This window comes from Peromyscus maniculatus, chromosome 17, assembly GCF_049852395.1.
Source record: "Peromyscus maniculatus bairdii isolate BWxNUB_F1_BW_parent chromosome 17, HU_Pman_BW_mat_3.1, whole genome shotgun sequence".
Classification (NCBI taxonomy): Eukaryota; Metazoa; Chordata; class Mammalia; order Rodentia; family Cricetidae; genus Peromyscus; species Peromyscus maniculatus.
The window spans coordinates 5,799,094-5,826,328 of record NC_134868.1 but is presented as its reverse complement, the minus strand read 5'-3'; the positions used below and the strand labels follow the sequence as shown (position 1 = coordinate 5,826,328).

The following is a 27,235-nucleotide window of genomic DNA, read 5'->3' as shown; positions in this document are numbered from 1 at the left end:
CAACACACACACACCCCTGCTACTTGGACTGGGAACTCCTGGCTGTGTCTTCCACTTCATGTGGCCCTGTAGCCCAAGAGGGTGCTATCACAGTGACAAGTGATGCAGGCATATTGTCCTGTTAGTTTTAGAACGAGGAATTTGATTTGGCTCACCTGGCACGGATTACAAATTCTGTCATGAGCTCCTTAGCTCTCAATTAGCTGCAACCGAGGCAATTGGAGCACATGCACATGTGTGTGTGCTCAGTGTGTGTGTGTGTGTGTGTGTGTGTGTGTGTGTGTGTGTGTGTGTGTGTGTGTGCGCGCGCGCGCGCGCGCGTACACTCATGTGGGTATGCTCAGGCTGGTACTATGTGATAGAGCTAAAATACCAGAGCAGAAAGGGAAGCTGTGCTCAGGGTGGTGGTGAGTGAGGGTTCGGACTGTCTCCTTTTTGGTACTCCGAGTCACAGGCTGCTCCTGTGAGGTAGATGTCACAGGTCACTAACTTGCACCTCCCATCCCAGCAAATTCCTCTTTGTTCCTTTCTTCTCCCTCCTACACCCTCTCACCCAGAGCCTTGTTCCCAACAAACCGGTGTTCTAGAATTGAGAGCAGAGGAGAAAAAGACTGCAGGATGCTGGAGCTCAGAACAGCTGTTCCCACAGGGCAGAGAGTTGGCACCCCAGGGAGCATCGGTGGAGCAGGGCCTGACGCAGTGATGTGACACCAGCAAACACCAGTGATTGTCCGAACACTCAGTGCTGGTGGTGTTAACAATAACAGTAATACTTTAGAGAACATTTATCACATTTAGTTGTCTAACCACCCTCTAAGAGTCACAGAGAGGTTAAGTAACTCAAGTCACTGCTCAGCACCAGGGGAGTCTAGAGGTGAGTGTAGCCAACACAGATCATAGGTCATAGGTTACCCAGGTGGGGTCTGGGGTGGGATGGCAGCTCAGGACACAGCCATCAGAGGAGAGCCGCAGGTCCCCTCACTAGGCAGGTGTCTACTCAGGCTCCGAGAGAAAGGATTCTCAAGAGAAAGGATATGAGGAGACATCCAAGCTGAGATTTGCCTTTTTTCTCTACCAATGGCCTGGCCACATCCCTTTCAGATACATCGCTGTCTACATAGCCAGCATGTACCACCCGGCTTAGGACCCTGCTTGCTTGGAGAATGCAAACTCTCTTAAAAGAAAGGATTCTTGTGTTTATTTAATTTTTTTGAGACAAGGCTCACTATGCAGACCATGATGACCTTGAATTCCACTTGCCTCTGCTTCCCGAGTGCTGGGAGTGGCGGCATATGCCCTTGATCTGAGTACTCAGGAAGCAGAGGCAGGCAACACCTGGGGTGGGGAGAAACTTGGGGACAGAATGACCTGCTAGAATTGATTGACTAAGTGCATGCAGCTGAAAGATGCTCAGGGAGGATCACGGACTGGTCAGCGTCCCTCCTCACACATGGTGAGCACAGAGTTTAAGACATTTGGATAACAACATCTGCTGCACCCGTGTGCTCTCTCTCTCTCTCTCTCTCCCCTTTCTCTCTTACACACACACACACACACACACACACACACACACACACACACACACACACACACACACAGAGTTTTCTTCCTCTCTCCTCTCTTCTGAGTTCTCTTGTTTGGATCAGCATGGGACAAGGAGGTGGTGTGGGGGAGATATCCTTGTTCCTGCTTTGCTGCCTCTCTTCAGTGGGGTAGCTTTTGTGTATAAAAGTAAATAAATCTTAAAACCTTTTTTGTCATGGTTCTGGAGGCCATGGTGCTGGCAGAGTCTCTAAACAAATCTCTGCTGCGCAAGTGGCTTTGGCTGGGTCCTGGGTGGTCCTAGCTGGGATGCTGGGATTAGCCACCTTCTTGCTCCAGCAGAGTAAGAGGCAGCCCAGGGCTCCCAAGAATGTAAAAGTGGAAGCTGCCAAGACTTCCAAGCTTATGCTAAAGTTGGCAGCATGGCTTTCCTGCTTAATTCCCCTGGGCCTGGCCCCAGTGAAGGGGAGGGGCCAGTCATCCAGAGTGTCATGTTTGGGTTGGGCTATTATGAAGAGCACACTCTAGCTGAGTCTAGGAAGAGGACCTGGCCACCTTCCCTAACCTCAGTCTCTAAGGACCCTTTCCCAGAGGCATTGTTGTATGCCCGTGGACCTTTAATTCTTTATGCTTCCCTTCTGTCCTCTCTCACCATAGCAGCTACCTTTTGGGCCTAGGATCTGAACCCAAAACGGAATGCCCATCAAGGCGAGACAAGTGGGGTAGTTAGTCCCGGCAGGCAGGACAGATGGTAGCAGTGGTGACAGCATTTCCACCTAGGGGTCTGGAGGAGTGGCAATAATAGTCCCTCTAGTCCCCTTGTCAAAAGGCCATATGCAACGGGCCGAATATTGGCTATGAGGTGAGCAGCTGGTGGAGGGAGGAGGTGAGAGGCCGGGTTGGGAAGGGGTATGCTGCTGAAGTCACTGGCCCCTTGTCCCCTCCCTCCTTCCTCTGGGTCAGCCCAAAACACGTCACAAGTAAGGTCACCAGGCTATCGAAGGCAGGGTTCCCCAGGTCACAGAGCTGGATTCCCCAAGGCCCCTACGTGAGGACCACCCCAGCTAGCACAAAGGGACATTGCCTCTCTGGCTCCAAAGGGAGAGGTCACCAGGAGTCACCTGCCACATCATAGCAGAGGAGCAGGGGTTAGCTCGAAGAGACAAAAGTGATCGTGAAGACGTGAGAAATGGCATTCTTTATTCATAAATAAAAACATAAAATTACCAGAAATAGTTTACAGAGCCAACAAAGAACTTCAAAAATAAAACAAAAATGAAGCCGTCAAGAGCAAAGCAAACCAGGAACAAGGGAGAGAAAAATAACTATGTACACAGTCTTCAGAACACCAGGCCCCCGGAAGCCAGCCTCTGCCACGGGCTCCAGAGTGGTCCACAGGGAAAGGAGGTGCCGCTGAGGGGTGCTGGGGTCTCTATGTGGCATCTGAGGAGAGCTCAGATCCTAGGGAAATCTCTGGTCCAGCCTGGCTTTACCTGGGACATCTCTCGCACCAAAGACACAGCCAAGCTGGAGCCAGGGCCAAGAGGACCAGCCAGTGTCTCTCGGAAAGAGGCCAAGTCCCCCACATGGTCCTCCGCTGAAGCTGAAGTTCACCTAGGGAGAATAGAAAGGAGCAAGGAGGTGCCCCATGGGAGTCTGGGCATTGCAAGACCTGAGGCAGGCCCTTTCTGTGAGGTGATGCTGGCTGGTATTCTTCCTTCGGAGAGCAGCAGCATTCCCAGGCCAGGCACCTCTGGGGAACAGCATGGATCTGAGACACAAACCATGGCTGGCGACTTGTCTGCCCTGAGCCCGCACACCCCAGTCCCTACTCAATGACTCTTCCAACATGGGCATGGACCACAGATAGCAAGAAGGCTTTAGGACAGCGAGGGAAAGAAAGCCCCCAGGAAGGCAGGGTTACTGGGTTACAGCACAGTAGCATCTTGGAGGTACCTTGGGGTCTAGCCATCTTGGGTGGGTGTCTGCCATCTTGACTGTTGGACAGGTCCCAGGCAAAGGTCTCAAAGATGACCTGGGGCAGGGCCACTGGGCAGTGCCGTGGGCAGAACTCCCCGTGAGTAGAAGGTACCCAGCACAGAGACAGAGTACACGCTTTGTGCCCGTGTGCCTGCCCCAGGCATGACACTGGCTTCTTCCTGAACAAGGACTCCACGGCACGGCACTGAGCTCCTGACTGTTCTTTCAGAAGGCGGAGTCCCCCGGTTTAGGGAGGCACGGCTAACCAACCCTCATCTTGTTCTCCCTCTGCTGGACAGTCTCAGTGGGAAAGAGGACTCACACAAGGCACAGACTGGTAGAGAGCAAAGGACGGAGGGCCATGGACTTTTTATCTGGGCTGGGAGCTGTGCCCAAGGGAGAGTATGACCCTGCAAGTTGGGGATGTCGTCTTTGGCCTGTAGATTGATTCCAGGTTTAACTCGAGCATGTGGCTATGGGAAATGGTAGACCAGAAAACACTTGACCTTGGAGAAGCCAAGCCTAGCCCCAGGATCAGACGGCAGCGCCATCTACAGGGGAGGTGCCTAGCCTGCAGACACTAGGCAAGGAAGGAAGCCTGCGGGAAGACAAGGTCAGCGGGCTGGAGTCCACCCAGAGACTCCAGGGGCCAGTGTTAGGGAGGTAGAGCTAGACTTGGTTCCTGGACCCGCCAAGCACCCAGACCCTCCCATCTCCTATTCCCTGGGTCCCGCCCACCAGGCAAGCACATGGCTCAGGAATCCAACAAGGGCTGGGTGTCCCTACCCACAACAGCTGTGGTAGGGGCCAAAAATAGAATATGGAGCAGCCTGGCTGCCTGCTTAATCTGGCTTGCTTTGGAAAATACAGAATGGGAGGGGGAGGGAAGAGAAGAAGATAATTCCTTGAACTAAGCAACTGTACTTCCCTCTGCCCCTAGCACTGGATGTCTTCAAAGGATAAGTCCAGGCTCCCACAGGTTCGCACGCACACTGCTCTCTAGACTGAATCTTCACAGCACGGGGCTCCACATGGAGGGAGGAGCGTGAGTGGCATGGGCTAGTCACAAGGCTCTGTGTGTGTGCCCTGGATCCCTCCCGCCTCGACTCCGCCGACCCACTTGGCACTCTGGTGACCCTTCTTCCTAATCTATGAAGATTCAGAACACAGCCCTTATAGAAGATGCTGGAAGGGAAGAGCTGCTGCTGACTTGGGCTGCAGGCCAGGGAGGCTAATGCCCAGCTCCCCCACACACTATCTAAGTGGATGGGCTATTCTGGATCCAAGCAAGAGCTTGATGTTCGGGGGGGGGGGGGGCAGCGGGGGAGTGGGGGGAGGCAGGCAGATTCCATATTGGCTGCTGGTCAACTGAACCATTCAGGAAGTCCCTGATTTGGCCTCGGCTGATGAAGTAGGAGGCTCCTCTGGAACAGCCGGGAAGCTGTGCCTCATGTCGTTTCCTGGTACCCTACCTGGGCCCCCAACGTCTATGGCTTTAAAAAGGGTGACCACTGAGGTCAAAGGGGCTGTGCAGCTCATTTTAGACCCTGGATCCCACTGTCTGCCATGTTCTCTCCCTTCACCTCTCACTCTGACGCCTGTGAGGCCTGTGAAGGTTCTGTAACGTGGGACTGTCCATCCATCCCCTCTCGTCCCATGGCTTGCTGGCTAAACCGTGTGGCAATCCAAACCCCTCCACCTCCGCGGTCAGAGAAGAACAGGCCGTAGTGAAGAGTGTCCAAGGCTTCTGGTTGTGCATGGCTTCTTTCTATCTCAAGGCACCCCAATATGCCTAGGGGAGGCCAGGGGTTGGGGATGCCAGGGAAGATGTGTCTGTCCCTGGGTAGCCATGTGGCCTGTATGGCAGTTGCCCCCTTCCCTGGTGGAGTGCTTTTCTCACTACTTTGAATGAGACCAAAGCTGAAGGAAACATCAACCAGTACATGAAGAAGCTCCCTGAACACATCTCGAGGAGAGTTTGGGGTTCAGAGATCAAGGTCCAATAAGCAGCAGGGTTAGTTAGACTGGAAAAGGCAAGAGGGAAGGAAAGGCTGTGTGGTGACCCCTACCCACCACTGGGGACTCCTGAGTCTGGGCCCCAGAGTTGACTTCTCCTCAGGGGGTGCTCAAAATGCTTCTTTGAACATACTCAGCCCTCCCTGCCTTCTGGGGTCCAGTCCCCATCCCTCCATCCCCTAGGCAGCCCCTCAGATCTCAGTGGCTATGATGTCCTCATAGGGGATGTCAGCTCCCTCCAGGTCAATTTCAAAGGGCTCCCCTGCACCATCCCCACGGGCCAGCTGCTGCAGGGCCTTCTCTAGACGCTGGTTGCGCTGGTACATGGCCAAGTAGCTCTGCTGCAGCTGCTTTTGGTACTGAATCACTTTCTCCTTCTCTTCCTTCCACACCAACCGCTCATGCTGGAAGCCAGAGGACATCTGGTCATGGCCTTGCCTCTCCTCCTTCAGCTCAGCCCGAAGTCGCTCCAGCTCCCGCTGCAGAGCAGGGATATCCTCTGAGAAAGTAGGCCCAACCCCCAGAGGCCCCAGGGAGGCAGCATCTCGGTGCAGGGCAGCCTGGGCCCGCAGCTCCAGCAGCTCCTGCTCCAGCAGGTTCACCTTCTCTCGCAGTAGTTCTGCCTCGTTCTTCTTGCGCTGCAGTTCATTCTCACAGACCTCCAGCTCCAGCCCCTTGGTGCGCAGGGCACTCTCCAAGTCCTGGGTCTTCAACTCCATGCCCTCCAGCTTGCCCCGTGTGTCCTTCAGCTGTGCCTTGAGACTGAGGATCTCACTGGCCTTGGTGTTCACCTCTATCTGGGACTCTTTGAGCTGTTGCTTCAGAAGAGAGATCTCACCTGACTTCTGGCACACCTGCCAAGGGTGGGGTGAGAAAGAATGAGACACGGTTGCCAGAAGTGATTGGCATCCTAACCACGATGACATTTCCACTTCCTAGAGGGTTGAGGCTGCTCCTGACAGAGTGCTCCTTGAACACAGTTCTCGTGCATGTACACGATCTATTTTTCTTGCCTGCATTTCCAAGTGCCTGCCTCATCTCCAGTTCAGGCTCCACATCCCAGTCTGTGCTCAAACCCAAGGCTATATGCAACTCAATAATCAATGGCTTACTCTGCAAACTGCTCCCAGTTCTATCACCTACCTTCAGCACTGGGGATATTGGCTTCAGGATGCAAATACACAGACCTGTATGTACCCTCCCCTGCACTCACCTTTGGGGTAAGACTATTTCACTTTGTCCTGCTGCACCCCAAAGGCTAGCCATCCAGTGTGGGATCACAGGCAGTGTCCACCACACATCTGCCAAATAATGGGCGGTGGTCTTCCTCCCTTCCTCGCTTCCCCCAACCACCTCACCTATTGGCCATCAAAATTGGGTCAAGAACACAATGAAGTCAGATCAGTGTATCTCTAGGGTCTTGGCTCTTTGGGGTCATAAGCATTATTTAGGGTCATGGTATGGTTTGAAGTCATGGTCCACACCAGCCTATACATATCAAGCCTATACATACCTGTCTCAGGTACCCCCTCCCATCTCCAACTAAAAAAAGAAAGCATGAAAGAAAAGAAAATTTTAAAAAAGTCATGCCTAGTATGCATGAAGCTCTGGGTTTGATTCCCACCATGAATCTTCCCCCACCAAAAAAGGAAGCCTGGTGACGAAAGCCAGCTAGACTAGTAAAATGAAGGCCAGGGCTTGGTACCACAGAATGGACTGTTGGAACAAAACTAGAGGCCAGCACCCCTGTATTTCCCCCTTTTCCTCTCCCAGTAAAGCTTTGCTCCCAATGAAACACTGACCAATGTAAAGAAAAACACTTAGCCTCACCACTAGGCACAGCTAGAGGCCAGAATTTCTTGACAAGGCCAAGTCCCGACCTTGAATTTTTCCCAAAGCCCACGTGTTAAAAGCCTGGTTTCCGATGTGGTACCACTGAGAGGTAGAGGAGCCTCTTAGCAGTAAGGCCTAGTGGAAGATGTTTGAGTCACTGACCCTTGAAGGGGACTATGGGATGCTAATCTCCATACATGGCCACATGCTGCTGTGGGATGTTCTGTGTGCTCTGAATGTGTTGCTCTGATTGGTTAATAAATAAAGTGCTGATTGGCCAGTAGCCAGGCAGGCAGTATAGGCGGGATAAAGAGAGAGGAGAAGTCTGGGGAGTGTAAGGCTGAGAGAGGAGACGCTGCCAGACACTACCATGAGAAACAGATGTTAAGATACCGGTAAGCCACGAGCCATGTGGCAACTTACAGATTAATAGAAATGGGTTAATTTAAGATATAAGAACTAGATAGCAAGAAGCCTGCCATGGCCATACACTTTAAAAGTAATATAAATATCTGAGTGATTATTTTATAAGTGGGCTGCGGAACTGCGGGGGCTTGGGGGGGCTTGGTGGGACCCAGAGAGAAACTCTCCAGCTACAACACGCCCCAATCATGATATCCTGCTTCACCACAGTCTGTTTGCCGATTGGTCATGAAGTGAAGCCTCCAATATTACAAACCTTTCCTCTTTGTAAATGGCACGTCTTGTGCATTTTGTTATGAAGACAAAAAAAAAAAAAAAAAAACCTGAATAACATACCAAGCCTAGAATCTCATGGAGGGAGTTAGGACAATCACTTTAAAGCACAGGCTTTGAATCCTGGTTGGATCACTTCTGCACCAGGTGAAGCTGGCACACGTTAGCATGGAGGCAACAAGCAATTAAAAGTGTGAACTCTGTGGAGGGTTAAGATGAAATGGCTCACAGAGTAAGTGCGTTTGTCTCCAGCTCTGACCAGCTGAGTTCTGTCCCTGGGACCCACACAGTAAAAAGAACCAACTCCGGAAAGTTGACCTCTGACCCCCACATTTGGGCTGTAGCATGTACATGCCCACATTCTTCTAGTTAAATCCTAGCATTGATCTTTCCTATTTATCAGACGTTAACCAAGTCATTTAGCCAGCTATTGGCTATCGGAACTAATCTGTGCATCAGTTTCCTTAATTATAAACTGAAAAACTATAACATATCTACTTCATAATGTGGTTATAAGGATTAGATAGAAGAACATGGCACTTCCTAAATTCCCTGTAAATTAAATGGGTTTATAACAATATTCCTGTCACTATTTATTACTTTTTTTTTTATTGTTTTGCTAAGTATCCTGACTAGTCAAGGTAGGAACAAGATCATTGCAATATCCAACTTAGTTTCAGACTGGACCATAAGGATGGACGACACAGGCCAACACTCACTACTTATTTCTGAGATGCACAAAAGGTCCCTTTCTTTCTTCACCCTTCTTGCGACTATGGGAAGCTCCAGGCAGTTAGGGCTGTGATGCTGATGGTGTACCACCCCATCCAGGCCTGCTGCTAATCCATTCAAATAGAACAACTGCTCTCCTTCCTTACATAGGCGTTTCTGGACTGAACAACAGCACTGATGTGCACACACCCTGCCTGCCCAGCCCATGAGGACTGCTCGGGAAGGAAAGTTACCTTCCAACCAGCAGGATTCTTGAGGGGACCCTGACTGCTCTCCAGCCAGGCCAGGCTCACATGACTGATTCCAAAACGACTGAAGCGCTGAAGAAATAGACTAGTGATGGAGTGTGTTCCTAGCAAACTTGAGGCCATAAGTTTAATCTCCAGCACAAAAAAAAAAAAAAAAAAAAAAAAAAAAAAAAAAAAAAAAAAAAAAAAACACCAAAAAACAAAAAACCCAAAACAAAACAAAACAAAACCTGTCCCCAAAGAGTGACTGTGTATCTCTTTGTCCTTTTTCTTCTTCCTCTGTGTTTAAATCCTAGCTGATCAAGTAGAATATGAACTTACACCTCCCCAAGGAGGGGGCAATTCCATCACTGATTGCCTACACACGTGGCAATGGTTAGGGCCTCTCCCCCCAAAGCACCAAATAGACCCATTCCTTCTCTAGGGTCCTCAGACCCAACAAACACAGGCATGTCCATGCATCTTTCTAGTCTCCCATATGTGAGGTCAGCCCTCAGGCAGCCCGGCTGAGCTTCCCTTGTCTGGATTTTAGCTTTCCCACCAAAGACTAGACTAGTGAATTCAATGACTGGGGTGCCATGAAGATGATGATGGAAAGAGCAGGAGACTCAGAACTGACTCAGATCATCCCCCATGCTAGTTCAGGAGTCCCTTCCTTAGTCATACATAAAGCTGTCTCTAGCAGCAGGCGCCGGAGCACTCAGTGTTGAGACTGCTTTGCCAGCACAGATGTGGTAGCTGTCAGCAAAGCCTGGGCAGGACGAGTGGAGCCTTACCTCCCATTGGGTCTCCTCCAGGGCAGGGGCGAAGTTGGTCTTCTCCCGCTCGTAGGAGCGCAGCTTGGTCTCCAGCAGGTCCTGCTCCTTCATGAGGCTCTCGAGCTCCTGCCGCAGCTGCCGCTTCTCCTGCTGCAGCTGCAGCACCTGCAGCTGGAGCACCTGCTGTGTGCGCTGGCTCTTCTGCGAGGCTGGCTTCAGCTTGCTCTTGGGTTCCAGGCACTCCAGCTCGTCCCGGGTTCGCCTTGGCCGCTCCTCAAAGGTCGGGCCAGAGACGAACTCCTTCTCGTCGAAACTGCGCTGTAGCCTCTGCAGCGCGCTTTCCCTCTGCAGCAGCTTCTGCTCCAGCTCCTGGATGGTGCACTCATCCGTGGAGAGCGGGGAACGCACACATGACGAGCCCTTGTCTCCCTTGCCTGGGTGAGCCAGCTTGCTGCCCCCATCAGAGAACGACAGAGCCTTTAGGCTCATCATGTTACTGTCCTGAAGGATGATGCCTTGCGTGATGTTGTGGGCTGAACCTCCAAAACGGCTGGTAGGCCCCACGGGGGTGACCAGAGGATCCAGCTGGTAGCTGCTGGTGGTGCTATGCGTGGGCAGGCTGGACATGGAGTTCCGGCCCGAGTCAGACAGTGCCCCTGAGCACTGGCCTGGCTTCAGCTCCTGTTCCTTGGGCTTGTCTGGAGGCATGGGGTGAAGCTGGTGGCTGGCACTCTCGGGTGAAGAGTGGAGGATGGCTCCTGACCGTGGCAGCACAGGCTTGAAGGCAGTGGGCCTCACTGCCCCCTTGTCTGAGCTCTGGGAAAACAAAGGACCACACAGACTTGAATGTCCCTTCCAGACTCAACCCACCTTTCCTCACAGTGGGCGCACATATGCCACCCTCATGAGCCCACCTGAGCTCAGAGCCCAAGTGACACCCTTCTTGGTTGGTAGCCACCCCAAACCTTGTCATTTGTTCTGGATGGGCTGAGTATAGAATGCTTTTCTTGTGTACTTGTATGTGTCTGTGTACATCCATGCCACAGCATATAGGTGGAGGTCAGAGACAGCTTACAGGAAGGAGTCAGTTCTCTCCTTCCACCAGGTGGAAGTCAGGTTGTCAGGCTTAGTGGCAAGCCCTCAACTGCTGAGGTATCTCACCCACCTCAGTACACCATGATTAAGAAGCCCTCTGAGGGAGCTGGAGGCAGTGGCTAAGAGCACTGGCTGCTCTTTCAGAGGACCTAGATTCTATTCCCCACACTCATATGGTGGCTCACAACTGTTTTGTAACTCTAGTTCCAGGGGATCCGATACACTCTCCCAGCCTCTGTGGGTACCAGGCACACATGTGGTACACATACATACATGTAGGCAAAGACCCATATGCATAAAAAAATAAAAATAAACAAATCTTACAAAATAATAAGAAAACACTCTAAGGCCAGGCATGATGGCATATGCCTTTAGTTATTTAACTTGGGAGGCAGAGGCAAGCAGATCTCTGTGAGTTCCAGGCCATCCTGGTCTGTACAGAGAATTCTGGACAGTTTCAAACACACACACACACACACACACACACACACACACACACACACACACACACACTACCTCTGTACCTAAGAACGTCTTCAGTGATGGCCTAGGCACTAACAGCAACCGCTGCCACCTGGTCCCGCCCTCTAGAGAGGCTGGATGGGGACTGAGATGTGGTACAGTTAGGACAGCAGACTGCGTCCGCTCAGCACCCCCTTCCCCCCGCGCCTCTTCCACTGAGCCCAGCACAAGACTGTTCATCACTACTTCCAGTCCAGGTTGGAAGTTTTCTGAAATTTGCAGTTTCCCTCAGAGGAGGACTCTGCCCTTCACAGGGCCTTTGTTTGGAAAGCTCTGTGCAAACACTGGCATCTTTCTTAATCTAGGTTGGGAATTACTGGCCCTAAAAAATCTCATATCTGAAGTGCTCCAGAATCTGCAAGGCTTTGAATTCAAACAAAGATGCCAAGAGTGGGGAGAAAAAAAACACACGCTAGGAGATTTGTGGTTTGTGCCTAAATCATTTAAAACATCCTATAATCATCTTCCACTTTTGTGTGTCAGGTATATAAGAAACATAAATGAATATTGTGCTTAGGTGTTTCATTATGTCTGTTCAAATATTTCATAGTCTGAAAGAAAACAGCCCTGAAACCCCTGGAACTCCTGTTCACAAGCATTTCCGGTAAGGGGTATTTAAAGTTTTCAAGCCATTGACTCTGCCACAGAGTGGCCACGGGGACTAAACAGGTAACTTGTTTCCAGTGTGCGCTAGTGAGCTTACGAGAGCCTGAACTGTTGGAGGGGCTAGATGTCCAAATACCCAGGGCTCTTGTGGGCAGCCTTGCTCATTTGACAAGAACAAAATCCCAGGGCCCTTCTCCAGCCAAGGGGACCAGAAACCAAACCACAGGTAGGACAGGGTGAGAATGCTCACCTCCTAGAGGCCTCTCGAGAGCGTCTTCCTCCTCCTGTCAACTCTTCCAGGGGGGTAAGGGCCCCTCTTCTTCCCTAGCCTGTGAACTGGCTGACATTTGGCCGACTTGAACCACCCAGGTCATGTCAGAGCAGAGTCCAGAAAGGCTAGGATTCCCCTTTGCCTCTGCGACAGGGCAAACCTAAGATTTCCGGTTTAGGGGATAGACTTTGGATTTCTGCAGTGAGGCCAAATACGTCTGGTCTCACCACTGCTGCTCTGGCCTCTTGAAGGTCTAAATGCTTGGATCAAGGTACTCAGCCCTACTACTTCTCACCCTGTTCCAGCGCCCCTAGACACCTTTGTCAGAGAACCTCACTTACCATTTCCAGCTGATTGGAGAAGGGCAGGAGCTTAGGTGGGGTGGCTGGGTCAAAATCTATGCCAGCCTGCCCCCCCATGTCCCCACTGGATAGGGCTGTGTAGTCTGGGCGGTGGGAGCCTCGGGCCTTCTGGCTGACCTTGATGTAGAAGAAGTCTTCGCTTTTTCCCATTTTGGAACTAGACTTGCCGCGTCCTGAGTCCTGGGAGAAGCCAAATCTCAGCAGCCCATCCGAGTAGCGGTTGAGCTTCTTGAGGTGGGAGGATTTGCGCAACTTGTACTGCGAGGCGCGGCAGTGCTTGCTATGGAAGCCGTGGCCTGAGATGAGGCTGCTGACACTGCCCATGGTGACACGTGGCCAAGGGCCGGCAGGGTAGACCAGGGGCCTGGAGACACTGTAGCAGCAAAATGTAGTCCTGGCACAGCCAGGGGACTGTAGTCAGAGCAAAACCCTCTCAGAGCCTGGGAGAGCCATGGACCTGGAAAGAGACACAGAGGGAGGTCATGGACCTAGACACGGCACCGCCATGATGATGTCAGGAGTGTTGTTCCTACCATTGAAACCTGGATGGTAGAGAAATGTGTCGGCCAGATGCTAGCTCTGCTTCTTCTACCTATGAGTGTTTCCATCATTCTGATGATATGAACAGGCCAGATGATATGATATGGCCATCCAGTGGAGCTGAAGCACAGGATCATGGAACGAGTATGTCACTACCCATGGATCCCCATGTGGATAGATAGCCCATACCTAATCTACAGGACCTGTTTCAACTATGCTAAGGAGAAGTCAGGATGTTTATGGGGAGGGGCACAGAGTTCTGTATACCCAGGGAGTATGAAGGTTTAGATGCATCCATCTCCAATGACATATGCTCATGGTATTTGGGAATGTGATTTGAACTCACTAGTTTTAGATGAGATCATGATGCAGGGGGCCTCATGATGGTATTAGTGGCTCTGTAAGAGGAAGTAAATCCAGGTGTGGTAGCGCATACCTATAATCCCAGCACTTAGAGGATAGAGGCAGAAAGATGGAAAATTCAAGGCTAGCCGGTGCTGCATGTTAAAGACAGAAAAAGCCTAGGCTACATCATAGTCAGAATCCATCTTTTTAGAAAAGGAGAAAGGGGGAACAGGGAAGAAGAGGAGGAGCAAGAAAGAGACATACTAGGACACTTGCTCTATCTGGAAATGTGCTGTCTTGTACAATCCCTTCCCCAGGGGGTGGGGGTGTAAAGAGCACTCTTCTTCACAGCAAGAAGGTCTTGACCAGATGTGAATGCCCTACCCTTCTTGAACTTCTTAGGCTTTGAACTGGGAGCTGAGCATGCCTATATTCTTCATAAATTATTCTGGTTATGGCCTTTTGTCATAGCAACAATGGTGTTGTCAGAGTCCCTTAGAGGAGATCTCAAAAACCTGAGGAGCAGGCCATGGGAATCTGGGAAGGACAAAGCTTCAAGAAGCCACAAGTACCAGAGGCCTGAGAACTTGAGGCAGAGGGTGCTCCTTGGGGCCAGCTGGGACACCATCCTGACTGGAAAGCCACGAGGCTGGCAAGGCAAGCTGGAGCAGCAGCAGCAGCAGCAGCAGCAGGCAGAGAGACTGCAGGTTGGTCCACGGAGCAGGAAGCTGGGCAACGGCAAGGATTTTAGCTCGACTGAGACAGAGGCGAGTGTAAGGAAGGGACCACTTCAATTCCTGTGCTGCAGAAGGCCACTGTGGCCGCTGGGTAAAGGGGCTATCGAGGGGCTCAGCTATTCCAGTGACTGATTCAGCTGGGCCAGGGTAACTGGGAACTGTTTTACACGCACTTTCAAGGCTGGTCTGACAGGGTTTGCAGACGGATGTGGTAAAGTGAGTGAGAGAAAGAGAAGTCAAGAAGGGCTCTGTGGGGTCGGGGAGGACGGAGGTTGGAGGACGTAGATCATTGGTAATGCCCTAGCAACAGAGAAGGCATTCTAGAGAGACGCAAAGGATCTCAAAGAATTAAAGCTTCCCCAGGAATCTGGAGGGACGGGACCTGAAGCCCCCCTGACATCCAGAGGGGTTGTTGCTTCTCAGGAGATTTCAGACACTTCTGACAACTTATGGGAGCACCCTGCAAGAGCGACTGAGTCCGTGATGGACAGGACCAACCCTTTACCAGGACTGCTTAATTATGTGTACCCCCAGCCCTCAAGTCAAACCTCAAATCAGCTACTCTGGAGATGGACTTGAACAGGAGTGCCACTTACCCTTTATCTATTCCCCCTCCCCACATGTCCACATTAAATAAATCTCCCTTCTCTAATGATTGTTCAATTGTTTAATTGGTATTACCGGGGATGGATAGCAGAGCCTAGCTCATTGGGGCTGCCAAAGCCCAGGCTTTTATTTAAAATTCTATTAACAGTAGGGAAGTTACCAAGGATGCACAAGGACCTAGATTCTATCCCTAGCACGCACGTGAGTATACACACACACACACACACACACACACACACACACACATACACACACACAAAAAAAAAAAGAAAAAGAAAAAGAAATAGAAATAAAGAGAAAAAGCAAATAAATAACTTTAAGAATTATTTTTTTAAATGTTAATGTTTTTATAAAGCAGCCAAGGATTTGTCACTAATTGAAACAAGGAAGATCACAAGCTGAGCAACTGTAGGTGAGTGGAGCTGAAGAACGGGGTTTGGTTTGAGGCTGTAGGTTTGTGAAAGCTGATGGGCAGGCACCTGGGCTTGATGGAGTAGGAAGGCTGTAGGCAGTGAGGGAGGCGCCGGAGCTGCGGATTTACAGCAAAGGTGTGAGTGTGCAGAGACCGCTGATAAAGGAGCTGCAGCTGCAGAAAGACAAGTCTGGGGATGCATGGGTTCAGGGAGCAAGCTCAGGAGGCAGGGAGGATGATGAGAGCGGAGGCCGTCCACACACAGGAGGACCGTCTGCATTCTGCACACTGTGTCACTCAAGACTGGGTCCTGTCTTCTATTGTGTGGATTCCTGGGATCAAACCTGAGCCCCCAGGCTTGGTGGCAAGTGCCTTTACCCAGTGAGCATCACCTCTTGGGCAGATGGTTCCTCCTTTCTTGCACAGCACGTACACATTGGTGAGGATCATACATGCCATGTTGTAAGGCCAGACCACTGGCTTTGGCTAAGAAAAATTTCAATATGAAAACCAACTTTTATTGTTTTGGGGGGTCTTCCTATGTGGCTCTGACTGGGTTGATATTAGAGAGCCCAGACTGCCCTCAAGCTCAACTCAGTCCTCCTGCCTTACTCTCCCTAGTGCTAAGATTACAGATGAACCACCCAGCCTGGCTGAGACGCCCACACTTCGATAGGAACTGTAGGAAGATGGAGCATGCTTACGGAGTGCAGTGTGATGCTTGGCACAGTACGTGTGCCCCTACAGATATGTCTAGGATAAACAGAAGCCTATGACAGCATGGTGCCTTCAAAAGCCAGTGACAGATGAAGTGTAACTGCAACATGGGGCATGTGTGTATTAAGTTTGAATGCTAATGGCTTCCCCCCAGCGTATGTATTTGAATACTTGGGTCCCAGCTGGTGGAACTGTTTTGGGAAGCTGTGGAACCTTTCGGACTGAGATCTGACAGGCAGACATAGGGCCATGTGAGTAAAGCAGGAGAGACACAGCCAGTTCTTGTTTCATCCAGAATTCTCTGTTTCCCGATCCATCAAGATGTGAGCAGCAGGGCTGTAGAGATGGGTCCATGGATGAAGGGCTTGCCATGCAAGTGGGAGGCTAGAATTCAGACCCCCAGAACCCATAAGAATAGCGCAGGCATGGTGACCCACCTGACAAGCCCAAGGTTCGAGTTAGAGACCTGGTTTCAACAGAGAAAGGTAGATACCGAGCTTGGATGAAGAAGGAGGCTTGACACCAACTTCTGGCCTCCATGTACACATGGATACATGTGCACCTCCATACATGTGTGCCCATATACATGTGAACACACATACACACATATGAAAAAAAACCCACAAAATATAAAACGTGAAGAGCCCCAACTGCATACCCTGGCCACCATGCTTTCTCTGCCTGATAGGCTGTGTGACCCTCTCAAGCTCTGAGGTGAGATCAGCCGTCCTCCCCTCCTGCAAGTTGCTTCTGTCAGGTATTCTAGTGCAGCAACAAGGAAGGCAAGTGATAAACATACTAAATAAATCTGTTTCGGGCTGTTATGCCTGCCATCTCCTCTCCCCTGGCTCTTGCATCAAAGGTGAGATGGCCAATGCCTTTCCCCATTTGTTTGTTACACACATCACAAACACTGGGCGTCTACAGTGCAAACCCTGCCAGGCTTCCCATCACGCTCACAGTAAATCTTAAGGCTCCTCTCCACATCCCGAATCCTTCGCTGACATCCACAGTCACAGCAGCACTGCTTCTCTCTGGGCAGTGAGCACCAGAGGCTTTGCCCACTTCGGGCACGCTCATCTGCGCTTGGTCTGCCTGGCCTCCATATACGTGACTCTCGCCCTTTGCTCCCAACTCACCTCCTTGTATCCTAGACAAGTACAGCTCCTCCACTGCTTTCCACAACCAACCCACTTATTTTCCATCTAATAATTCCTTTAGCCTATAACACTCTTATTTTAAAATGTAGTTTATTGCACATATCTCCACCATATTTGAATTCTGTGGCAACAAATACTTTGTCATATGCTGTGGATTTTGCTCTATATAAATAAAACACTGATGGCCAGTGACCAGGCAGGAAGTAGGTTGCCAGGCAGGAAGTAGGTGGGACAAGGAGAGAGGAGAATTCTGGGAAGCGGAAGGCTGAGGGGAGAGACACTGCAGCCACCGCCAGGACAAGCAGCATGTGAAGACACCGGTAAGTCACCAGCCATGTGGCAAGGTATAGATTTATAAAAATGGGTTAATTTATGATAAAAAGAACAGTTAGCAAGAAGCCTGCCATGGCCATACAGTTTATAAGTGATATAAGCGTCTGAGTGATTATTTTATAAGTGGATTGTGGGACTGCGGGGCTTGGGGAACCTGGAGAGAAGCCCTCCAGCAACAGTCATATGTGGCAACCAGAACAAAACTGAGGAAGATTAATCAGCAGCTCAGAGAGCTAATGTAATACCTCAGACAGTCAGCTCACCCCTGAGCAACGGGGGCCTTGAACTTAGATCTGCATGTCACCATCTGTTAGATGAACATAGATCTATACTATCACATGCTGTTGAGGATGTAGACTCAGAGATGTTTAGCTCCTGTCCCAATGACCAATGTGAGTCCCTAAGGTTGGGAGAAAACCTAGAGGAGAAAACAAGGACCAGAGCCTCCAGCCACACCTTCATTTCCTTTAAATACAAATACCAGGAAGGTTCCGGGCACCCTGAGTGGCAGCCTGGGTGACTCTGGATTGCTGTGCACAAATTTCATGCTGGGCGCTCAGAATTGAGAGAAAACAAAGAGCATTAGGAGAAAAGGGAGGTGTGGACAAAGGACAGACGCCTCCGGTCCCAAGGAGAGCAGACCTGTCCCTTAGTCTATACACCCTCAGGTCTTAACATTCAGGGAGCTGTCAAGTTCAAGCTTTCTCCGAGAGCCACTTGAAACCAAGCTGATTACTCCTTAAGTGTCCGGACTTGTTCTCCCGTCAACTCAGAGAGCATTCCAGCAACCTTGGTTGGAATCCAGCCTTATTCTCACCCACCCCCATCAGACTTGATGCCTCTCTCCTCTGCAAGGACAGGCTGAAAGGGCTCCTCCCAGTGCCTGGGAAACAAGATTTCATTGGCCAAGGGGAAAAGCAGGAGCCACATGGCTCTTAAGAGACTTGGGAAGGGGAAGAGAAGAGGAAAGAAGCCACTCTGGGTGTGGTAGGGTAGCCTAGGCGGCACGAGCTCTTAGGAACTTCACAGATGAGTCTGAGTTAGTAGCAGACGCCATGTCTGAGGAGCTCCGGAAGAGGACAGGAACCCAAAACAGCCTCCATTTCTCAGAATCCCTACCAGGGGAATAATACAGGACTTCCCTATCCCTGCTCCCCAGCAGCACCGACATTCACCCCTCCTCCAGGGCCAGCCTGGACTGCGCTTCACTACACCAGTACAGGAAATGGGCAAGATAACCAAAGCCCGCAATTTTGACCCTTAGGTGGGAACGGGGAGGGATGCCTCTGACACTCTTTCTCAACCCGTTCTGCACTCTCCTCTTCAAAGGAAACCAGGGCTGAAGCAGATGTGACACATCCTTGTGTATCCCCTCCAGAAAGTGGAAGGAGAAGCATGGAGTTGAAAGATGTTTGTCTGAATTCCAAACCAATGGTCTTCCTTCACATGGAGTAAAGCAGCCGGCCCTCGCCCACAACATGCACAGGCTTCAGGCCAAGGAGAGAAGTTCCGGGCATCCATGCGTACGTATCCTGTTGCTCTTGCCCACACAGCAGAGAAGGCCAAGCTCAGGATGAGCAGCCTCTCGCTGCTCACTTGGTTCTCTCACTCCCACAGCCCCCCTTTCATCTGGAACCCCTTCTTCTACAGGGAGGGGGTCTGGGCTAGAGGAAGTGAGGCAGGTAGGACAAATTGGCTTCTGGTTTGGCACTCACAGCCATGCCCTGGACCCCTTGCTGTGTCCAGGAACAGTTGTCAGAGATGCTGTTCCTGTGAGAAGTACCCAGTGCTGCAGGCCCCATACAAGGTGTCACACAGACCCCACATATGGGTCCAAAATTGGAAGCAGGTAGAGACCACAGTACAAGGCTGAATGCTCCCTTGCCTTAAGTCTTCCCTGGGCTCGCTTTCCAATCACAACATGAGGCTGAATTTGATTCCCTTTTGTGTTTTTAGACGTCTTAAGAATTTAATAAGAATTACTGTCCCCTCCTCAGAAAAATGTACTCTACAAGCTCTTGGCTAAGACTTCTGAGGACCCCTTGGCCACTAGCGCCTGACCCTTGGTTGACCTAGTTTAGAAACATGAATACACGCTCTAACATGAACTCTGGGGAGAAAGTTTGGCCTTGGCTTATGGACTTGACTTTGCTGCTTCCCTCTGGGGACGGGAAAGATGGGGAATGGGGACAAGGACAGGGTGACAAAGCAGAGCAAATGAGTGGCATGACCTCAGTCGCCTCAAGACGTCAGGCCCAGCCGCCCTAGTTCCTAAGATGTGGGCGGGTTTGAGACTGACTTCCAAAGGAATGTCTAGGCCAGGCATGGTGGTTGTACTACTTAGGAGACTAAGGCAAGAGAAGAACTAATTAGGGACCAGCCTGGGCCACATAGCAAGGCCCTGTCTCAGGAAAGTAAAAAAGGAGATAGGATCACCAGGTGTGCAGACTGGGAGGGCCCCTAGTGAGGATCACGGTGCTCAGGGTACTGTCTCAATTCGGATGGTCTCGTGCCTGGCAGTCCATGATGCCATCTTCATTCTTGTGTTTCATTCTTATTTTAATAAAGGGTTTTAAGAGTTGAAATACTCACAAAACTAACCCAAGGGCTGGAGAGGCTAAGAGCACATTCTGCTTTTGTCGAGGGCCCGATTCAGTTTCCAGAACCCACACAGTGGCTCACAGCAGTCTGCAACTACAGTTCTGGGGGATCCAATACCTTCTTCTGACTCCCTAAAAGCACTAGAGGTGCACAAACAGCACACGCGAGCACACGCGAGCACACACACACACACACACACACACACACGAACATACATGCAAAACACACAGGAAATTAATTCACAGGAATAAATCTTACAATCAAAAAAAAAATTAACCCAAGCACTCCATGAAGTATGGACAATTGTTTAAATGCTGACATGTCGGTTTCAGAAATAAAACATGGCAGAGCTGAACTCCCCTCCTACATTTCCCCCAACCCCCTACCCCACGCTCTCTCCCCAAGGGAAGCCAGTCCCATGAATTTGACAGGAACGTATTTGGATCATAAAACATTTTAACATGGGCTGGAGAGATGGCTCAGAGGTTAAGAGTACCGGACTGCTCTTCCAGAGGTCCTGAGTTCAAGTCCTAGCACCCACGTGGTGGCTCACAACCATCTGTAATGAGATCTGGCACCCTCTTCTGTATACATAATAAATAAATAAATCTTTTTTTTAATCATATTGTGTTCCATTAAAAAACATTTTAACATATTCTATATTGATGCTATATGCTTCTTATACAAATGTTATGCTGCTTAACTTCACCCCCATTCCTGCTGTTCATTCAGGTCACTGTGAGGCAGCAGGGCTAGCATCACCTACTGCCTGGTGCATCTGTGGGGAGCTGCTGTTCTTCACATTGCAAGTGCTCTCTGCTCAGACCTTGTGTCGCAAGACCTCTCCTATATGTGACAACTTTGGCACACACATGAGAGCTTTTCTAAATTTGTTCCATTGAGGTCTGGAAAGCTGTCTAGGCTTTCAAACTCCCCCCCCCCCACCCCCTTTTAGCTGAATCCCTCCAGGACAGCTGACACCTGAGTCCCTTATTAGCCAAGAAGGAAAGCAGGAAGATGAGACACAAAGCCCCCAAATCACACTTCGCCCAGTCACAAGAAGGCAAGGGCAGGGTCAGTCACTTTATGGCAGGGCAAATCTGCTGCTGAATTTTTCTTAAGAGATGCTGTCCCTGTGGAGGGGGTGGGAGGAGCCCTGAGGATAAAAAAGCTTCAGCCAGAAGAACCTCAGCAAACCTGCAGCAGCCAGATGGGACAAATAGCATGTCCATGAGACCTTCCATAACACGGACCAGAGAGACCTTTGTATTCTCTGAGAGAATACAGAGAGACCTTGGACATCCTATGTGTAAATCTTCGTGATGTAGAGCCTATATCATGATGGATGAGCCAAGTGGGAAGGGACTATACCAGATCATATACTTCAAGTTTCAGGTCTACAGCACACTTTTTAGATACTAATGGGACAAGACCAGCTGGGTACCATTTATAGATGGGACCAGTCAGAAATAGCACCAACTACTCTTTATGCGTGATCCATAGATAAGTGCGTGGTGTGTGTGTGTGTGTGTGTGTGTGTGTGTGTGTGTGTGAATTAGAATACAAAGTGTATGAGAGCATATATAAGTATGTGACTATGAGTATATGCACAAATGTGAACATATGCATGTGTGACTATGTGTATGATTGTGGACAACAGTATGTATGGCTGTGTGTATGAGTGCATGTGCATGCATGAGTGCCAGTGCAGACCTGAGTTAGAGCAGGCATGATTGTATGAATATGTGAGCAAGTGTGTATATATGTGAACATATGAGTTTGAGAATGAGAGCGTGATTGTGGGAGCTTGCGTGTATTTCATTAGGAGAGTGGGGGCGGGGGGAGAATCTGTCTGATTGTTTTTTTTTGTGAGTCCTGTCTCCAGGTATGGTTGGCAGCTTCTGGGCAGGGTAAAATCTCTGCCCCATCCTGCCCATCCCTCTGAGAAAAAAGTTCTAATTTTGGTTCTGGAACCACATCCTTATTTTTCCTATGTTCAGCTCTCTCTTCAGGACTCATTCATAAACACAGTCCCTTGGGGCAGAGCATGAGCAAGCACGGTGGAAAACACTGAAGGACTCCTGAAGGACTAGAATCTACTCAAGGCCATTTCCTCTGTAAGGGAAGATAAACCCCCTCCTGGCCTGTCTCCTTGTGCATCTTCCTGTTGTAAGCAGATGTCTGAGTCAGCCGATCACCCCAGAGAGAAGTGGATTTACCCTCTACCACCCCAAAGTAGTCCTGTTCAAAGTCTTTGGCCAAGACAAAGAAATGTAAGCCTGGGTTTCTGTTTCCATGGATCCGAGAGAGATGCCAGGTACAGACCCAAGTAGGAGTTTAAACAGCAACACGGATTTAGCTGAAAGGCCAAGACACTCGAGGTTGCCAAGTTGCTTAGAGTCTGGGCCCCTCTGGCCCCAGTATAGAAATGCTCTCCTGTGATTTTGTGTAGGAGGTGAATGCTCAGACTGCAGTTGTCTGCCCTGTCTGTCTGGCCAGGCCACCGTTTCCAGCCTGTGCTTTAACCCTTCACTTCAGAGTCCAGTGTGAAGGACAGCTGTTCTCTGTGGGGAGCCACACAATGGACAGATGCCAGGCTGGAAGTTAGGGAACATGAACTGATTCGGGTTCTGCCTCATTCCACCTCTGGACCCCTCATTTCACCTTCTGGACTTTGCTCACCTGGCTGGCAGTGAACAACAGTACACAGGAAGAAACCACTCAGTTCCATTCATCAGGCTCCCCCAACACCACACTCCTTATCCATTCTCAACAAAGGACCACAGATAGACGGGCCCACTCCCATCTGGTAGAAGAATCACTATCAATCAGGATCTCCATTTCCTTGAATGTCAGATAACTGCAGCTGATAGCAACTCCAGCCATCACCAACATCCAAGGAAATTAGAAAGATACATGTTGACCAAAATTAAGGAAAGAAACAACACTGGCAGACTGTGATGGCTAAAACTGTGAACTTGACAGGCTCTAGGAGAAAGACCCAGGGGCATGTGTATCAGAGAGTTCTGGCCTGGGTGATGTGGGTGTTACAATTTCATAGGCAAGGGTCCCTGACTACATGAGGAAGAGAAAGTAAGCATCAGTGTTGTCCTTCTCTCCTGCCTCTCTGTAGATGCAATGTGACAACTGTGTCATGCTGCAGCTGCCATGATTTCCCCTACACACACACACATTCTACCCACACACGTGTGTGTGTGTGTGTGTGTGTGTGTGTGTGTGTGTGTGTGTGTGTCCATCACACACAGCCCAGGGAGAGCAGTAAGTGCTGCCTTCTCCCTCTTCCCCATCTGGATATGCAACCCAGTCGCCCCTACCCCAGAAGTAACTAGAAAGAATTGCCTCATGATGCCTCATTGAACCCTCCAACTGGGAGCCAAATAAGCCCTTTCTTCCTGAAGTTTCTTTTTCTTTTGTCAAGGTGCTTTGCCACAACAACGGGCATGGAAACTAATAGCGGCCAACCAGCCCTTCTGAAATTGGGAGGGCATGTGGAAAGATGTAAGGACTCCACCCTCATATGTGTTCAAGTTAAGATAGTGAGTCCTGGCAAGGGGGGGGGGAGGATGGCTCAGTGGATAAGGCACTTACTGTGTAAGTGTTAGGACCAGAATCTGGAGCTCTAGAAGCTGCATAAAAGCAAGCAGCTACCTGTAAACCCAGCATGGACTCGGGAATCAGCTCCAGCTTCACCTAGAAACCCTTTGTCAATAAGTAGACATCAATCGAGGAAGACACCCGGTATCAATCTTTGACTTCTACAAGCATGACTTCCACACACATACTCATGTATCAGTACACACACATGCACAGGCCCTTCAGAAAGGGTCTCCCTATATTCCCCCCTTGCTACTGGGGAAGAGTTCACAGCATCTTCTAGGCAGAAATGCTTCTGCCTCCAGTAGGAAAGCTACTCAATCTCACAGGCCCATGATACTAGTCTGAGGCATCTGTCAGCTGTACCAGATTGATGGATCAGCCTCTAGGCACCTCTCCAAAAGAGGTCTCTCAAGGGCTAAGGGGCATGTGCCCAGGGCTAATTGAGTACCCTTTGATGACACCCACCCCCAAAGCAAGCAACGCACTTTGCTCTGCCTGATTCAGCTTTTCATATCCAGAATTCCTTCCAGTGTTTCAGCTCCATGTCCTTGACCCTGCTCTCTTTTGCTTGGGGGTGGGGTGAGGTAGGGGTGCGGTGTGGAGCAAGGCTAGGAAAGGGGTGAGCTCACTTTGCAAGCTTCAGATGCCTGGAGGGCTCCATGTGCAGAGCTCAATACATACTTTCTGAGTGAATAGATGAATGAAAAAAGAGGCAGGAACGGAGGAGGAAGGGGTGGGGAGCGTGGGCGATGAGAGGCAAGGCTGAGTGAGGGTGCTGAAGTGCTAATGGGGAGCAGGCTGTTGGTGGGTTGAGAGCAAGGGCCCACACAGCTCTCAATTAAGTGAACTTGGATGCAGAGACAAGGCAGAAAGGGTAATCACCGGCAGGCTGAGTCATTCCGTCGCACAATCAGAAGCAATTCTGCTTCTCGCTGCTCTGGAGGAATCGAAAGCCACTCTGCCTGGCAGCCTTTTGTGTGCAGGTCGGCAGCATTCAGCCACCAGCTGAGCCTCCCTCCATACCGGTGGGTAGTTTGTGTCTCAGCAGCAGCTGATTGACACCTCTCCTCAGGAATATGATTGCAGTTCCAACCTCCCCCATTTCAAACATAAAGCCCCAGTTACATGCAAAGCTCAGGCAAATTCACCCCATTGCTACTGGTGTAGCTGCTCCTACAAAAGCAAGCGGAAGGCATTCTCTTTCCCATACAGGGCTCTCGGTGCTCTGGGTGCCAATGCCTGGCAGGCTGGGCAGTACTGGCATGAGACAGACAGTTGGACAGATGGACCAAAGAATGGAGATTCTGATCTTAGAGAACAGAATGTGTGAGAACAACAAGGAGGATTGGACAGCTGGTTAGGTACTTTGCCATCTCATGTGGACAGACAGAAATGATTTTGAGGCAAAGTTCAGGTTGGTAAGGATCTGACAAACCAGTGGTGACACCACCGTGGATTTGGGGAAAGGGGTAATTGACATACTGTTAGCACCGTGACATTCCTGGCTCTGGGCACTTGAGCTGGCATTTGGTCAGCATTTGGCCAATCAGATATCCCCGAGTCTTCATCCTAGGCTGGATACATCTCAAGCTCCTTGAATGCTGAGGGTTAATGACTCTGAGGAGTGCTTCTGTGGTTTTCTTCGACATTCCGATTTTTTCCAGTCACTGTTTCCGGGTCTACCTGGAGATCCTCTCTACTGACTCATCCATGCCTTTCCATCCGAAAAGCCAGAGGCAAGGATCTCCTTCCTAATGGTATCCCTTGAACACAGAGGTTGTTGGGGTCCCTTCTGTGACATCACAGAGGCGACTCCTCCCCAGCACAGGCTTGAGGCCCATCTGGCAGACAGGGCTAAGAGGCCTTGGGAGTTGGCAGGCACAGCAAGAACTCGGCCCCAGGTTGCAGATGAAATGACAGATGGAGAAATATTTAAATGAATAAATAATAAGTAAAGACAGTGTTTTATGTAGCTTAGACTGGCCTTAAACTTCTAGCCTTCACCTTACTATACAGCTGAGGATGACCTTCAATGTCTGATCCTCCTGCTTCTAAATCCCCTGTTCTGGGATTATAGGTACTGATCACCACACCTCCTTTATGTGGTGCTAGGAATCGAACCCAGGACTTCCAGTCTCCTTGACAAACACTCTACTAGCTCAGCTATTATCACCAGCTCTGGGAGAACTTCTAAGCACGGAAATGCTTCAGCGTTCCACACTGAGGAGCCACGGCAGGGTCCATGATGGTCTGAGGCCATCAGTAAGGCAGAAGCGCAGTCCAGCACCATAAGCCTGCTTCCTGCTTGTGTCTGTCGTTAACTTCAGAAGAAAGGGTTGGGTAGGAATGACGTCCATGCAGAAAGGTACCATTTTAAAAATATTCAGATCAGATTCAAAAAAATGAGATCAGGTGCCTAGGCTGCACCCCAGCAACCTGAGACTTCCCATGGCATCATCCGCCATCAACCCTGTAGAAATTTGTAACAAGAGATGAAACAAGAAAAGGTAGAAGTCCCTTGGCCACTTACAAGCTCCTGGGGTGGGGGGCGGGGCCTCTGCCTTAAGCAGAGAGGGAGGGAAACTGCAGTGGTGGGAATGGGGGGCAGGTGTGGGAGAAGAAGGGGGGTAATGAAGTGAGCAGCTAATGGAAGCTGCCTTAAAAGGCTCTGTTTCTCCAGGCTCTGCCACTCTCTCATCCCTACCCTATAGGTGCCCTCCTTCTTCATACCTACCGTGTGTGTATGTGTGTGTGTGCGCGCGCGTGCATGCGCACATCGGCATGTGCACGAGTGTTGGGGGTACATGGTGAGTGGGTATGGTATTTGTGTGGTGTGTTTGTTTGTGTCCCGTTGTGCCGGGTGGGGTGGGAGTGGGTGGGTGTTCTGGAGTGGGGAACACAAGGTAGATACAACTGGCGGATTATAAAATGTAGGGAGCACTGCAAAGCCCTGGCAGAGAGCGCAGCTCAGACTCCCAGTCCTGGTGCTTGGTAGGTTTTGTCTGCTCCCTTGAGGCGGGGGAGCCTGAGTGTGGTATAGTGTGTGCTCCATCGCATGGGCCACTCCCGGTGTGTTTCTGCCTGACTTGAGTGAAAAACTTCTTTCAGTACCGTTTGATATGTCTGTCCAGGGAATGTGATTTCAGTCACCTCTGTCCTGCCTTCTCCCTTCACCCTTCTCCTAGGACTTAGCCTTGCCGGAAACCCGAGGCTCATATTCAACAAATGGCCTGCGACCCCTCTGAGCATATGGTCCTAGAGTCTGCTCTACAGTACCCAATGGGAAAGTGAAAGCACAAACTTCAGAAGCCCAGCACATCTGCAGGTTGCCACCTCAGTCTCTGATTTTTCTTTTCCCCTTGGTACCTATGAAACCTTCCTGTGGGGTTAACAGCTGGCAGAGCCAGAGGCACATGAAGACACCCTGAAAAAGCTTGTGGAGATCAGGGAAATGGGAGTTACCAGAGCTACACACCAGGACCTCTTTGCACTTTCCACCCCAGTG

The 27,235-nt window shown here is 50.3% G+C and overlaps 1 protein-coding gene across 3 annotated transcripts in view; it reads right to left on the bottom strand.

The window, feature by feature from the left end:
• Positions 1-2,721: 2,721 nt before the first annotated feature.
• The window catches only part of Lzts1 (leucine zipper tumor suppressor 1), a 55,730-nt gene continuing 31,216 nt past the window's right edge, over positions 2,722-27,235 (bottom strand). For 2 of the 3 annotated variants that reach the window (XM_006989571.4, XM_042262576.2), the window contains exons 2-4: positions 12,641-13,118; positions 9,824-10,621; positions 2,722-6,392 (exon numbers count right to left, since the gene is read on the bottom strand). In XM_006989571.4, coding sequence (XP_006989633.1) covers positions 5,730-6,392; positions 9,824-10,621; positions 12,641-12,985 — 1,806 coding nt within the window. In that variant the 5' untranslated portion in view covers positions 12,986-13,118 and the 3' untranslated portion in view covers positions 2,722-5,729. Of the gene's footprint in view, positions 6,393-9,823; positions 10,622-12,640; positions 13,119-25,212; positions 25,527-27,235 lie in introns of those variants that run through there. The other variant, XM_042262575.2, reaches the window with a different exon arrangement.